The following is a 17,123-nucleotide window of genomic DNA, read 5'->3' on the forward strand; positions in this document are numbered from 1 at the left end:
TGGTGTCAGCTTGAGGGGGAATATACACGGCTGTGACTATAACCGAAGAGAATTCTCTTGGGAAGTAATATGGTGGTCTGCATTTGATTGTGAGGTATTCTAGGTTGGGTGGACAAAAGGACTTGAGTCTCTGTATGTTATAACAATCACACCATGAGTGGTTAATTATAAAACATACACCTCTATCTTTCTACTTCCCAGCGAGTTCATTATTCATGTCTGCATGATATCCTTTACCGAATTGGTGTCTCCCCCGCGTGACGGTTGAGCTGACGTGTGCTAAAGTGATTAGCATGACGTTGTAAGTAAGAAGAACATTTCCCAGGACATAGACATATCTTATATGGGCAGAAAGCTTAAATTCTTGTTAATCTAACTGTACTTTCAGTAGTTTTTACAGTGAAATAATACCATGCTGTTGTTTGAGGAGAGTGCACAGTTATGTACTTAAATGTATCAATAAACCAAACCAAGGCACATTTGGGCGGACTTGATACAGTAATACAATGGTTCATTGGATCAGTCTAAAACTGTGCACATACACTGCTGCCATCTAGTGACCAAAATCTAAATGGTGTCTAGACTCCTAAGTCATATAATGGCTTTTCTATTGCATTTACAAGATCTAATGTATTATATTCTCCTAGATGAATCTCACATTTCCAGAAACGTCAATGTGTTTCCTTTAAAATGGTATCATGATTATGCATATCCTTGCTTCAGGTCCTGAGCTACAGGCAGTTAGATTTGGGTACGTCATTTTAGCTGATATCTTTTTTTAAAGTGTCCGATCCTTAATATACTGAGAACCCAGGCTGTATCACAACCGGCCATGATTGGGAGTCCGAAAGGACGGCGCACAATTGGCCCAGTGTTGTCTGGGTTTGGCCGGTGTAGGCCGTCATTGTAAATAAGAATTTGTTCTTAACTGACTTGCCTAGTTAAATAAAGGTTACATTTAAATTAAATTAATGCTTATCACTCCCACAGCAGGCAAGCAAATGCATTCCGCCAAGAGTCGCTATTAATCTGGCGATGAAGAAGAGGAAGGAAAGAGGGAATCCGAGCTAGGCTGAATATATAGGCTACACTGCCTCCTCATCCTAGTAAAAAAAATAAACTTTGTGAACAATTGCAGAGGGACATCAGGGAATGCAGTGTCTTTGTTTTTGCTGAGATGTGGCTTACGGACAATACACTACACTCTACTATTCAACCAGACGGCTTCTCCATATTTCGAATGGATCAGATGGCGATGTCTAATAAGAGTCTATGGGGAGGGGTATGTTTCCTCAAACGATTCCTGATGTACGGAACTTGAAAACATCGCAAGCTCCTGTTCACCCAACCTGGAGTTTCTGATGTTAAAACACCAACCCCACTATACGCTGAGGAAACTCGCGTGTTATTATCACAGCAAACACCAAGACGGCACTCAGTGAACTGTACAAGATTATTAACCAGCAAAAATCCTTTCACCCGGAAGCAGTCTTTATTGTCGCAGGTGACGAGAATCAAAGATGTTAGGGGACTTGGGGTATGGAATTGTTTTAAGATGGTCAAACTATGGATCATCTAACTGTTTGATTTTGAATTTTTAGGACCTCGTTTGGTATAAAAAAATGTTTTTGATAAAATGTTGATTTTGGCCTTTACTACTAAAGCCTATAGAAACATCATAAATGGCAAAAAGGACAGACCAAAAATAAGTAAAAAACATGGTTGTCATAAATCTAGGAGATATTTAAAAAATATATTTCGTATACATATTTAACGGAAATGAACTCAACACAGTCAAGTAACAACACCACGCGGTGTTGATTCCACTGTGATTGAAATAAAACTTCATTTATTCACTGCAGTTGGTGTCAATTTCAATCCCACTGGTGTTAACCCCACTAGAATCAATAATTGGATATAACACTCACAACACTTTTAACACCCGCATGTTTGCTGTGTGTACACGCACCCCGTTTTGAACACAGTGATTTAAATACATTTTAGGTGGCCGTGCTCATGCCTGTCTGTTCTCTCCTCCAGTGGCCCATGTTCAGGACCCTGCAGAGAAGCTGTGCATCCAATGCTACAAATGTGGGGAGCCATGCAAGGGAGAGGTGCTGTGGGTCCAGTCCAAGCACTTCCACATCAAGTGCTTTGCCTGCAAGGGTGAGCATGTATATATGTGTGGGTGTGTGTGTGTGCGCTCGCACGTACATGTCTGTATGTGCGCACACATTTGTGTGCATCGGTCCCCGGACCCAAATCTCACTATTATTCCCAGTCTCTTTTCCTTGTCAACTTTGAGGAATTTGCGGTGCATGCCCTTTGGTCCAATGCACAGGGAAGTTTTCAGAAAAGGTAAGATGTGGAGGATGGTTGGAAATCTTGCAATTTTTGTCACTTTGTGGTTACTGTCTTGAGTGAGTAGTGTGCCCTTGAATGATTCATTGAATGGTAATGAATTGCATTTACATGGCACCTTTCACCTGGTCTCAAAGGGTTTACATTTCCTTACTTGAAATAGGTCACATGCTATTCTCACCCAGAAGGGAACTATGGAATTTTCATTCCAAATGATCCCACTTACTATTTTCTTTATAATATATTTTTATTCACAGAAAATTGAAGACGAAACATTCAGAACTTGTAATCCCACAGTGACATTATCGCCCCTCAAGCCAGGGTTAACTCTAGAAGACTTCTTGTTAGTTTGTATTGTGGGCTGAGAGAGGACATTGAAGGAAAGGCTAACATATATAATGTTTTTTTTCAGTAATAATAATCAAAGTAATACAAATTCATCAGTTTAGTCAATTGTCAATCAATAGTATGACACAATATCAAATGTTCACTTCTTATAAACTATAATAATTTGTCTTGTGCTAACAGCTGTACAATGCGCACAGTAGCAGCATCAAACAATGCCACTAAGACATTACTCGTCCTAATAATTATATATTTATATATTTTTTAATTCCATTATTTGACTTTTAGATGTGTGTGAATTGTTAGATACTACTGCACTGGTGGAGGTAGGAACACAAGCAATAACATCTGCTAAATATGTGTATGTGACCAATAACATTTGATTTGATATGAACCACCTTTACCAAAGACTGAGATCCATAACTAGCTGCCCAACTTGTAAGTACAACTACCTCAATATACTCACAAGTCAAGCAGATATTCAGCATCCAAAAGAATAAGAATGTTCTATCATTCTCCTCTCTTTTTTAATCAAATTGAGCTGCTTCCTATAGAAACCCCCTATGAAGCACTAACCACACTCCACTGTCTTCACAAATTTCGAAGTGATTGCTTTACAGGATCTTGACAGAAATAAGATGATATTTGCCTGTGATAGAGAACTATTTAGTCTGCAACTAACTCACTCCTCTGGTATCCATAGAAATTACAATTAGTATTAGGCCAAGAACATTGCTCAAACCACCTTTATACTAACAAAACCTTGTCTTGCTCTACAAATCTTCCTTACTGCTTACAAAAAAAGAGCTCATTGCTTGTCTTGTTGAATTTCATTTATTGAATGAAAAACTACCAAATACATTTCATGTTCACATTTTTTCTTACGTTTGTGAAAGATTTTGGAAAGACTGCATACGCCAGACTACGCTCATAAAGCTTTGTCTGTCCATTTTCATGGCAACCTCATAAACAAATCCTAAGAGTCTATTGACGCACCTGTGCCGAGCAACAGCAGTGTTTGTCATACCATGTTACATACCGAAAACCGGTCATCTAAAAAAAAACGTCAGTAGCGTCCGAACGGCTCAGGAAAGAGGACACTCTCACGAACTCGGGACATGTCTGAAGGTAACCCATACAAATGAATGGAGGTAGTTTAGTGGCAACAAAAATTAAAAATATGTGTCCAAAAAAACATAAGAAAATCATAAATATTCCCTGAGCTTTCTTATATCTTCCAGATATAATATAGACACTTCAAAACCACATTCCTTAAGATTTATTTTTAACTTTCTTGCCATTTATGAATGTGTTTCTATGGGCTATAGTAGTAAAGATCAAATGCAACATGTTATCAAATAACTGTTCTATATTTTTTCATACCTAAAGGGGTCCTACAATTCAAAATCAAATAGCTAAATGATCCATGACATAACCATTGTAAAACAATTCCATATGTTAGCTTTTAGGTTTTAAAGTCCCATTCTTGTGGGCAGATTCAGGAATTTAGACAGTACTGTTGGAGCATATATGAAGATGGCTAGCATTTCACCTCCAGAAATCTGTCTCTCTCTCTGTGTGTGTGTGTTTCGTGTGCATGCCTGTCTAAATCCACAGAGGCAAAGTCTATTTGTGTCCTTCTGGGCTCCTCAACCTCCCGGGCTCTGGGAAGCCTGCCATAATCCCTCTATCATAATACCAGTGGTTGGTGTGACCTGCATTAGCAAATTCCGCTAATGGCTGACGACACCTCCTTCCACACAAAAAATATGTGCATTCCTCTGTGAACAAGTAATTTATGAACTTCCAGAGAGGCACTAGTGCATCCAATTGTACACTGTAACGGAAAACTGTAATTCATATGATCATTTTGGGTATTATCAACAGTAAAATACTCTGAAACATATTACTGCAGCATACTGTAAATTATGGTGCATTGTGGGAAAATTGTGTATAAATGATCAACATTTGAAAACAATTACCTTTCCTGAAATGTCAAACTACTGAACTACTGAAAATGAATATGCATAATTTATAATATTGAAAGTAAGACTCTCATAAGAGGACTAGCCCTGCTGACCAGCCAAACGCAAGCTGTGGTGTCGACTGTAACCGCTGACCCTCACCGATTCTGAATGTCCCACATTTAGCCCACTAGATTGTGTATTTGTGTCATGGTTATTTTTTTAGACATGTCTTACTTTTCCATGCTAGTTGGTGATTTATGTATGCTCACAGGTGCATAGAATAACTTTTGAATACCTATTTGGGAGTTTCTGCCAAAGCTTGTCAATTGTGTCAGAGAACCTAGAATACCAAAGTTTTAAAAAGTGCCACCAGCAGCCCTGTCAACTCTGTTGGTATTGAGGGTTCTTGCATCTTTGCATCAAGGTTGGATGGTGGAACCTCAGAATCGAAAACAGGGCTTTTAACGCAACTAATGTTATTCCATATTCAAGAGCCCAATTCACCAAGTAGTCTTTGAAACGGTCAGTTTGACTTTCAACCTCATTGTCAACCATCTCCTCGACATCACCCTCATTATCCACAGTTCTCCTCAGCCTCATCAACCTCACCCTGACCTTCGCCTTCTCCTACACCTGCAGTGTCCATCAAAGCATCCACAAACAGTTCTTCCTCAAAGTCCTGACCAACATTTCCTCTGCGCTCTCATTGGACATATAAAATGTTGAAGGAACAGCAGCATTTTCTACATTATGTGTAGACTGCTCTTTTTAAATAGAGTCAGAAATCTTGACACGTTTGCAGTACACCTTCGCCAGATGTTTGAAGTCACACTATACTGAATACTTCTCAGTCATTTCTGGCTCACTTTGAGGGCTGCAGCTCTGAAACACATATTGCTGAACTGAATTACTAAAGGGCAGCGATTTGCATTTACATTAATTCTTAGGAACCTTAATCATCTTTGTTGGCTGAATAGCTGCAGGAGGAAGAGCTGGGGCTGGAATTAGCTGGCAGGCTAGAGAGACAGAGAAGAGATTTTTAGGTGTCGAAATGACTGCATTAACATTCAAAAACGTGTCATTTTCAGGAAACAATCGCCTTGATTAATCAGAATTGGTTGTTTAGCAATTTGCTGTAAGTTAATAACATCACAGACAACACAATCTGATTGCTGATTTGAAACGGGCCTTGAAACATGTTAGAAGTCCCGTTACGTTAACGGTGTCGTTTTATGTGTCGATATCCTACTCAGTCCTATAAATTAACGTTAGGCCACATTTAACCTGCCTTTTTACACTGGTAACTTAAGAAAAAGTAAAATCATTTTAACATGCTTTTCTATGGAATATTATTACAAAAATTATCCAGTTACTTAATGTCCAAATTGGATAAGAAATATAATTTACCATTGAAGTTTAACGTTGTTAACACAATCACGGCACGAGCTCAATCGCCACATCTTAGCCATACGTAATCCTGCCGAAGGCGGGACAGACTCGGGTCACATGACATCGGCTGAGTCTGACTCTCAGCCGAATGTCCCGACTCTCAGCCGGAATCGGCCCAGCTCCAATGTGCTAACTGGGAGTACAATATGGGTTTCAGTCGATAAACTAAAGTTAGCTAGCTAGGTGGCTTGCCGGAAACTTACTTAGCTAGGCACCATATTTGTCATCTGCCCTCTTGATGCTGGCATCTGCTGTAGCTGAGCTTCTAACGTTAGCTATCACAAAAATGTCCAGTTGAAACATGTATGGTCGAATGTCACAATGTAGATAATAGAACATCAAAAAAATACTCTCTGGTCGATTTCGTGTTGATGAGAGAAATCACTTGAAGCCATTGCGTCTGGTCAGTTCTTTCAGTTTTGCCCAAAGGATTTTGTTGTTAGTGGTACCTCTTGGAGGAGTGCCGGAGGCTAGAACAGGAAGCACCACCCAACACAAGTTGTAGTCTTCCAGAGACTGGAAGAAAATATGTGTGCTTGTATATTTAGCAATGAATCCGCTGATAGGAACATCGCTGAAAGACGTCCAATGGCTCTATCGAACAAGGGCAAACATATCTACATGCACAAAAATGTATAGTATACAGCTGTAGTTGGAAGTTTACAAACACTTAGGTTGGAGTCATTAAAATTCGTTTTTCAACCACTCCACAAATTTCTTGTTAACAAACTATAGTTTTGGCAAGTCGGTTAGGACATCTACTTTGTGCATGACACAAGTAATTTTTCCAACAATTTTTTATAGACCGATTATTTCACTTATTCATTTGATCACAATTCCAGTGGGTCAGACATTTACATACAGTACACTAAGCTGAATGTGCCTTTAAACAGCTTGGAAAATTCCAGAAATGTATGTAATGGCTTTAGAAGCTTCTGATAGGCTAATTGACATCAATTGAGTCATTTGGAGGTGTACCTGTGGATGTATTTTAAGGCCTACCTTCAAACTCAGTGCCTCTTTGCTTGACATCATGGAAAAATCTAAAGAAATCAGCCAAGACCTCAGAGAAAAAATTGTAGACCTCCACAAGTTCGGTTCATCCTTGGGAGCAATTTCCAAATATCTGAAAGTACCACGTTCATCTGTACAAACAATAGTATGCAAGTATTAACACCACGGGACCGCTCAGGAAGGAGACGCGTTCTGTCTCCTAGAGATGAATGTACTTTGGTGTGAAAAGTGCAAATCAATCCCAGAACAACAGCAAAAGACCTTGTGAAGAAGCTGGAGGAAACAGATACAAAATGATCTATATCCACAGTAAAACGAGTCCTATATCAACATAACCTGAAAGGCCACTCAGCAAGGAAGAAGCCACTGCTCCAAAACTGCCATAAAAAAGCCAGACTACGGTTTGCAACTGCACATGGGGACAAAGATCATACTTTTGGAGAAATGTCTGAAAAAGCTTGTGCGAGCAAGGAGGCCTACAAACCTGACTCAGTTACACCAGTTCCGACCGGAGGAATGGGCCAAAATTCACCCAACTTATTGTGGGAAGCTTGTGGAAGGCTACCTGAAATGTTTGACCCAAGTTAAACAATTTAGAGGCAATGCTACCAAATACTAATTGAGTGTATGTAAACTTCTGACCCACTGGGAATGTGATGAAAGAAATAAAAGCTGAAATAAATAATTCTTTCCACTATTATTCAGACCATGCACATTCTTAAATAAAGTGGTGATCCTAACTGACCTAAGACAGGGAATGCATTTTTAACCGGATTAAATGTCAGGAATTGTGAAAAACTGAGTTTAAATGTATTTGGCTAAGGTGTATGTAAACTTCTGACTTCAAATGTATTTTGTCCAAATCGTGCAGCCATATTCTGACATACTTCTGGAATCCTCCATTACTCAAATTGGAGCTACTGTGTAAATCAAATCACATTTTATATGTCTCATGCGCCGAATACAACCTTACAGTGAATTGCTTACTTACAAGCCCTTAACCAACAATGCAGTTTTGAGAAAATACCAACAAAAAAAGTGTGAGATATGAATAACTAATAGTTAAAAAGCAGCAGTAAATAACAATGGCAGTTCAATGTGTGGGGGCACCGGTGTCGGGGTAATTGAGGTAATATGTACATGTGGGTAGAGTTATTAAAGTGACTATGCATAGATAATAACAGAGAGTAGCAGCAGCGGAAAGGGGGAGGGGGATTCCAAATAGTCTGGGTAGTCATTTGATTAGCTGTTCATGAGTCTTTTGGCTTGGGGACAGAAGCTGTTTAGAAGCCTCTTGGACCTAGACTTGGCGCTCCGGTACCGCTTGCCGTGCGATAGCAGAAAGAACAGTCTATGACTGGGGTGGCTGGAGTCTTTTGACATTTTTTCTGTCTGAGATTACTAATTAATTGCAGCATAATGCTACCTACAGCCTTTTTATGTGGGAAGAAATTAAATGTTTTATTTTGTGAAGAAATGAAGGCTACATTTTGATGAAGATGGATTCTGAGATAACTTTTCTAATTTTAGCATGTATGCTAAGCGAATACATGTTGTGTTTGTGTGTTCAGTGTGCGGGTGCGACTTGGCTCAGGGAGGTTTCTTCATAAAGAACGGGGACTACCTGTGCACGTTGGACTACCAGCGGCTCCATGGCACATGCTGCAATGGCTGTGGGAGCTTTGTAGAGGGAGAGGTGGTCACTGCTCTCGGCAAGACATACCATCCGGCCTGTTTCGTCTGCACAATCTGCAAGTAAGATCATTGTGCTACCACATGCACATGCATATGCACACACAGACACAGACACGCACATACTGTAGATGTATCTCTTCTCTCACTCTCTCTCTCTCACTCTTAGACGACCATTTCCTACTGGAGATCGTGTCACCTTTAATGGGAAAGACTGTCTCTGTCAACACTGCATCCACCCTATGTCCCCTACCCCCAAAGACATCAGCAGCTCCAGCAGTAAGTGTGTGTGGTGTTCGTGCATGCGTGCATCTGTGTGTGTCCATATGTGCATGTGTGTGTGTGGGTGAGTGAGGGGTGTCCAAATCATTTTTGAGGATCCCTTACCATAGGTGTCATAAATTTAATCCGGCTGTGGTGAGTTTTTTTTTTCTTGTGGGATGATTGTTTCTGTTAACATGATTTAGGTTGTCTCATTTATCAACCCTCCCTTTCCGTCATTGTAAATAAGAATTTGTTCTTAACAGACTTGCCTAGTTAAATAAAGCCTAAATAACATTTTAAAAATCCAATTGTTGGATATCTTCACTTTAGCTGGATTCCAATAGGAATTACACATCACTTTGCAAGCCAGCATAATGTGACTTGTAAACCAGGAGTTTCCGACCACTGTGTTAGGCTATAACTAGGCCCTCAAAGAAAGTCCATATGATTTATGTAATGTCATAAAGAGTTTAATTTTAAAGGTTAATAAGGCTGGTGGAATAATTCATAGATGGTTCTAGGAAGAACCCTTCAAAGAGAGTTCTAGGAAGAACCTTTAGATGATAAAAAGGGTTTTGGTAGAACCATTTATAGAGGGTTCTAGACAGGACCCATCATAGAGGAGACAAGCCAAAGAACCTTACTTAGTACCTTTTTTTAAATCTAAGTGTATAACCTCTTTAACATTAGTCTATCCTAGACCGCTTCCTGTCACCCTGCCCAGACAGAGTGGGAGAGGTGTCCATAGTTCACTGGACAAATGGAACAACAATGGATGCACCCAAGTAAGGAAAATTATGTTGAAAAAGAATCTGTCTTATATGGATGTTGAAAAGACGCCTTATAAGTACGTCAAAAATATGTAGTTTCCAGACTTTGAAAATATGTATTTTCCAGGCATTAAAATCAGGTGCGTTTTAGGTGCTGAATGAAACGTGAAAATACATATTTTTTGGTCATTGATTCTATGGCCAAATTTCAACCTGCTATACATGGTCAATTAAGTAAGATTATATGACAATAATAATTTTAACCCCTTTCCCACCGATGAAGTCCCCGGTCATTCTGGAGATTATGGTGGTGATGGAGGCAGACCAACAGCGGGTGAAGTACGGCAGGTCTGCGGTAGCTGGAAGGCAATCAGCCATTTCACCCCTCCGGCCCTACTGAGTATCAGTCTGGAGTGCAAAGCCCCTTGCCATCTCCCTCTGAGGCAGAGTGCTTCAAGCTGTTTCTGACAGAGGAGCTGGTGGGAGACTTATTAGAGGAGACCAATCAATTTGCCTTGGAGCTACAGGAGAAGAGAGAGCCAAGAGTGAGGGGCGGCTCGCTAAATGGGTGACAACCACAAGTAGTGAAATGTATACCTTCCTGGTGACAGTCCTTCTCATCTGAATAGTAAATAACACCATAAGAGAATACTGGAGCACAGATCCTATGTTTGCAACTCCCTTCTTTGTCACTCTCTTTTCCCTTCCTAGTTCTGCTGTGATGCCTGCATTTCGTAAACAATGCTACTGCCAACCTAAATGACCAATTTTTACCAGCATGACATCAGCATTTGGTCTGGTCTTTGTGCCATACAAAAACCTAGGGATTGACATCCAACGTTGTGAGGGGCTTGGGGTGTCCGGGTCCATGGTGTTGACCATGCTGGCTCCACTTCTTAGGAACGGATACATTTTGTACGTGGACAATCGGTACAGTCCCACACTCTTCCAGCATCTGCTCTTCAACTGCAAAGTGGCCTGTGGCACAGTCTGGTCAAACATGAAGGGGATGCCAGTATTTCGGAAGCAGGAAGATGAGGAGGTGGAGTTCAATGAGAACGGTCAACAGCTGGCAGTAAAATAGCATGACAAACAAGACGTCCATGTCCTCTGCATTGTCCATACAGCAACCCTGTCGGCCAAAGGGAAGGTCGACCACCTGACGGGAGAGGGAAAGATCAAAGCAGACTGTGTACTGTAACCTCAAAATGGGGGTAGTGAATAAGGTGAACATGATGAACAGTTTTGTGGAATGCGCTGAGAAAACTACAAAGTGGTATAAGAAGATATTTTTCCATCTGATCGGCATTCATTTCTCAATGGCCACATACTTCAAAGTCATCTTACAGGTGAAAATATTACTGAACTAGTTTTTTATTTTATTTTAGAATTGGACATAAAGTTCCAATATGCAATTATATTGACAATAGCTCACCCACCTACCCCCTCCCACTTCCTCATTCTCCCCACTCCCTTTCCCCATAGGTGGGATGATTACCTACTGAAAGTACAAAAAGAACCTCATGACAGAGCTGCTGGAGGATTACTTGGAGGGTGGGAGTGCAGTTTTGGTTGTTCAATTACTATATGAATATTGAAATATGGGTTATGCATATTTATAATGAAGTGACAGTTGTCAGTCTTTTCTTGCCGTTTTTCTTTCTTCTAGTAAAACTAGTTAGTTTGCTTCAACCACTACTACTACTTCAATTAAATGAACAACCATTACATATAGGTTCAAACAGTATGTTACTAGCATACAAAAGCTGGCCACAATATTCGGCAAGAAAGATGTTCAGTGTATTTATGTGTGTGGTTTCTGAAAGTACAGAATAAAGAGGAATTATTAGTAATTACACAGAACAAAAAGATAAACGCAACAAGCAACAATTTCAAAGATTTTACTGAGTTACAGTTCATATAAGGAAATCAGTCATTCGAAACAAATTCATTTGGCCCTAATCTATGGATTTCAGATGACTGGGAATACAGACATGCATTTGTTGGGTTCAGATACCTTAAAAAAAGGTACGGGTATGGATTAGAAAACCAGTCTGTATCTGGTGTGGCCACCATTTGCCTCATGCAGCATGACACATCTCCTTCGCATAGGTTGATCAGGCAGTTGATTCTGTCCTGTGGAATGTTGTCCCACTTCTCTAAGTATCAGACCCTTTTTTCAATTTTCGACTAAAATGACATACCCAAATATAAATGCTCAGGACCTGAAGGACCTATATTTTTTACACGATTTGAAAGGAAACACTTTGGAGTTTGTGGAAATGTGAAATTAATGTGGGAGAAAAAAAACATTAGATCTGGTAAAAGATAATACAAAGAAAATAAACATTTTTGTTATTACAATCATCTATTAAATGCAAGAGAAAGGCCATCATGTATTTTTCCAGCCCAGGTGCAATTTTGATTTTGGCCACTAGATGTGCAACATTTTAGACTGATCCAGTGAACCATTGCAGATCTGTTCAAAATGTTGTATCGAGACTGCCTAAATGTGCCTAATTGATTTATTAATACATTTTCAAGTTCATAATTGTGCACTCTCCTCAAACAATAGTATGATATTCTTTCACTGTAATAGCTTCTGTAAATTGGAAAGTGTAGTTAGAATAACAGGAATTTAAGCTTCTGCCCATATCAGATATGTCTATGTCCTGGGATTTTATTTTACTTACAACCTCATGCTAATCACATTAGCCTACATTAACTCAACCGTCCTGCGGGGGTGGCACCAATCCCATAAAGGCTAATGGTTGTGCGAAGTTGCTGGGTATTGGCGGGAACTGGAACACACTGTCGTACACGGCGATCCAGAGCATCCCAAATATGCTGGCCATCTGGCCGGTACAGTAGAAACCAAGATTCTTCCCTAAAGTGCACACTTCTCTGGCATGCCAGTGGCCATAGAAGGTGAACATTTGTCCACTGAAGTCAATTACGATGCCGAACTGCAGTCAGGTCAAGACGCTGGTGAGGACGAGTATGCAGATGACCTTCCCTGGGACGGTTTCTGACAGCATGTGCAAAAATGATTTGGTTGTACAAACCCACAGTTTCACCAGATGTCTGGGTGGCTGGTCTTAGGTGAAGAAGCCGGATGTGTAGATCCTGGCTGGTGTGGTTACACGTGCTCTGTGGTTATGAAGGCCAGATGGCGTATCTGCCAAATGCTCTAAAATGACTTTGGAGGTGGCATATGGTAGAGAAATTCATTCAACATTCAATTATCTGGCGACATTTCCGGTGGATATTCCTGCAGTCAGCATGCCAATTACATGCTCCCTCGAAACATCTGTGGCATTGTGTTGTGTGACAAACTGAACATTTTAGAGTGGCCTTTTATTGTCCCCAGCACAAGGTGCACCTGTGTAATGATCATGCTGAAAATGGCACCGGGCAGATAGGGCTGCCTTGCTCCTAGCTCTTAGGAAACTTTGCAGTATTTAGTTTTTTTATGTGTTATTTCTTACAGAATTTTTGGGGTGTTACTACATACAGCCAGGATGAACTGTTGGATATCAGAGTGACGGTAACTCACCAGCATTACAATCAGGAATAGGACTTTCCCAAATCGGATCCTTTGTTCGTACCCCACAGGGCAAATTAACTGATTCCAGAGGCTGAACCAAAACACCACCTGTGGAGGAGGTACTTGGGGTGGACTTCAAGTCTGACTCAGGAGGCGCACACACCACCCACCGCTTCCGAGTATATTAATCGCTAATGTTCAGTGTCTGGATAATAAGGCAGACGAGCTCAGGGCGTGCATTTCTTTCCAGAGAGACATCAGGAATTGTTTCATGGAAATGTGGCTCTCTCGGTATATACTGTCTGAGTCCGTACATCCAGTTGGGTTCTCAGTTCATCATGCAGACAAGAATAAATATCTCTCTGGGAAGTAGAAGGGCGGGGGTGTTTGTTTCATGATGAACTACTCATGGTGTGATTGTGATAACATTGTGATAACATACGGGAACTCAAGTCCTTTTGTTCACCCGACCTAGAATACCTCACAATCAAATGCCTACCGTATATATTCTCATCGGTAAAAGTCACAGCCGTGTGTATTCCCCCTCAAGCCAATACCACAACGGCCGTCAAAGAACTTAACTGCACTTTATGAAAACTGGAAACCACATATCCTGAGGGTGCAATTATTGTAGCAAAGCAAATTTGACAAAAATGCGACTGAATTTCTATCGACAAAGACTGTAGTACAGTGCCTTGCAAAAGTATTCATCCCCCTTGACATTTTTCCTATTGTGTTGCATTACAACCTGTAACTTAAATAGATTTTTATTTGGATTTCATGTAATGGACATACACAAAATAGTCCAAATTGGTGACGTGAAATTAAAAATATATTGTGTTAAATATTCTAAAAAATAAAAACGGAAAAGTGGTGCGTGCAAATGTATTCACCCCTTTGCTATGAAGCTCCTAAATAAGATCTGGTGCAACCAATTACCTTCAGAAGTCACGTAATTAGTTAAATAAAGTCCACCTGTGTGCAATCTAAGTGCCACATGATCTGTCACATGATCTCAGTAAAAATATACTCCTGTTCTGAAAGGCCCCAGAGTCTGCAACACCACTAAGCAAGGGGCACCACCAGGCAAGTGGCACCATGAAGACCAAGGAGCTCTCCAAACAGGTCAGGGACAAAGTTGTGTAGAAGTACATGTCAGGGTTGGGTTATAAAAAAATATCTGAAACTTTGAACATCCCACAGACCATTAACTTCTCTGGGATATGTGGGACCCATCTGGCCAACATCCAGTGAAAATGCAGAGCGCCAAATTCAAATAAATTACTATAAAAATTAAACTTTCATGAAATCACACATGCAATACACCAAATTAAAGCTACACTTGTTGTTAATCCAGCAAACAATGCTATTATCTGAGGACAGCACCCCAGCAAACAAAGACAATCATAGACAATCACAGACAATCATATTTCAAACCGTCAGGCACGACACATAACGCAGAAATAAAGATATAATTAATCCCTTACCTTTGACGAGCTTCTTCTGTTGACACTCCAATATGTCCCATAAACATCACAAATGGTCCTCTTGTTCGATTAATTCCGTTGATATATATCCAAAATGTCCATTTATTTGGCGCGTTTGATCCAGAAAACACCGGTTCCAACTCGCGCAACTTGACTACAAAATATCTCATAAGTTACCTGTAAACTTTGTCCAAACATTTCAAACAACTTCCCTAATACAACTTTAGGTATTTTAAGCAATCTAAAAAATTTAAGATGGGATAAACTGCGTTCAGAACCGGAGGAAAACAAAGTGTAGCGAGCTTTCAGGTCAGGCGCCTCTAACAAAGAATATACTTCTCTCTACCCTCGTTCTGAACAGTGCTGCTTCTTCATTTCTCAAAGGAAAAACCTCAACCAATTTCTAAGGACTTGACATCCAGTGGAAGTGATAGGAACTGCAAGCAAGTCCCTTAGAAATCTGGATTCCCAATGAAAACCCATTGAAAGAGAGTGACCTCAAAAAAAAAAAATCCTGAATGGTTTGTCCTCGGGGTTTCGCCTGCCAAATAAGTTATGTTATACTCACAGACATCATTCAAACAGTTTTAGAAACTTCAGAGTGTTTTCTATCCAAATCAACTAATAATATGCATATCTTAGCTTCTGGGCAGTTCCTACCACTTCCACTGGATGTCACCAGTCTTTAGAAATTGGTTGAGGTTATTCCTTTGTGTAATGAAGAAGTATGGCCATCTTAAATGAGGGTTACTTCATGTGTACTGTTTGATAGAGGCGCATGACCAGAAAGCATGCTTCAGTTTGTTTTCTTCCTGTATTGAACACAGATCACCCCGTCTTCAATTTTATTGATTACTTACTTTAAGAAATACCTAAAGTTGTATTACAAAAGTAGTTTTGGCATGTTTTGGCAAAATTTACAGGTAACTTTTGAGATATTTTGTAGTCACGTTGCGCAAGTTGGAACAGGTGTTTATCTGGATCAAACGTGCCAAATAAATTGACATTTTGGATATATATGGACGGAATTAATCGAACAAAGGACCATTTGTGATGTTTATGGGACATATTGGAGTGCCAACAGAAGAAGCTCGTCAAAGGTAAGGCATGATTTATATTTTTATTTCTGTGTTTTGTATCACGCCTGCAGGGTTGAAATATGTTTTCTCTCTTTTGTTTACGGAGGTGATATCCTCAGATAATAGCATTGTTTGCTTTCACCAAAAAGCCTTTTTGAAATCTGACATGTTGGCTGGATTCACAACGTGTGTAGCTTTAATTTGGTATCTTACATGTGTGATTTCAGGAAAGTTTGATTTTATAGGAAATTATTTGAATTTGGCGCTGTACATTTTCTATGGCTTTTGGCCAAGTGGGACGCTACTATTGCGTCAGATAACAATATTGACGAATACGCTGATTCGGTGTGCGAGTTCATTAGAACGTGCGTTGAAGATGTCGTTCCCATAGCAACGATTAAAACATTCCCTAACCAGAAACCGTGGATTGATGGCAGCATTCGTGTGAAACTGAAAGCGCGAACCACTGCTTTTAATCAGGGCAAGGTGTCTGGTAACATGACCGAATACAAACAGTGCAGCTATTCCCTCCGCAAGGCTATCAAACAAGCTAAGCGTCAGTACAGAGACAAAGTAGAATCTCAATTCAACGGCTCAGACACAAGAGGCATGTGGCAGGGTCTACAGTCAATCACGGACTACAGGAAGAAATCCAGCCCAGTCACGGACCAGGATGTCTTGCTCCCAGGCAGACTAAATAACTTTTTGCCCGATTTGAGGACAATACAGTGCCACTGACACGGCCTGCAACGAAAACATGCGGTCTCTCCTTCACTGCAGCCAAGGTGAGTAAGACATTTAAACGTGTTAACCCTCGCAAGGCTGCAGGCCCAGACGGCATCCCCAGCCGCGCCCTCAGAGCATGCGCAGACCAGCTGGCCGGTGTGTTTACGGACATATTCAATCAATCCCTATACCAGTCTGCTGTTCCCACATGCTTCAAGAGGGCCACCATTGTTCCTGTTCCCAAGAAAGCTAAGGTAACTGAGCTAAACGACTACTGCCCCGTAGCACTCACATCCGTCATCATGAAGTGCTTTGAGAGACTAGTCAAGGACCATATCACCTCCACCCTACCTGACACCCTAGACCCACTCCAATTTGCTTACCGCCCAAATAGGTCCACAGACGATGCAATCTCAACCACA

General features: G+C 40.5%; 1 protein-coding gene across 1 annotated transcript in view; it reads left to right on the plus strand.

Annotated features, from left to right (window-relative positions):
• Window positions 1-17,123, plus strand: part of LOC112224055 (actin-binding LIM protein 1-like) — a 96,403-nt gene that overhangs the window by 28,900 nt on the left and 50,380 nt on the right. The window contains exons 2-4 of the mRNA XM_024387338.1: window positions 2,041-2,166; window positions 8,708-8,891; window positions 8,998-9,107. Coding sequence (XP_024243106.1) covers window positions 2,041-2,166; window positions 8,708-8,891; window positions 8,998-9,107 — 420 coding nt within the window. The remainder of the gene's footprint in view (window positions 1-2,040; window positions 2,167-8,707; window positions 8,892-8,997; window positions 9,108-17,123) is intronic.

This window comes from Oncorhynchus tshawytscha, linkage group LG25 (assembly GCF_018296145.1).
Source record: "Oncorhynchus tshawytscha isolate Ot180627B linkage group LG25, Otsh_v2.0, whole genome shotgun sequence".
Taxonomy (NCBI): Eukaryota; Metazoa; Chordata; class Actinopteri; order Salmoniformes; family Salmonidae; genus Oncorhynchus; species Oncorhynchus tshawytscha.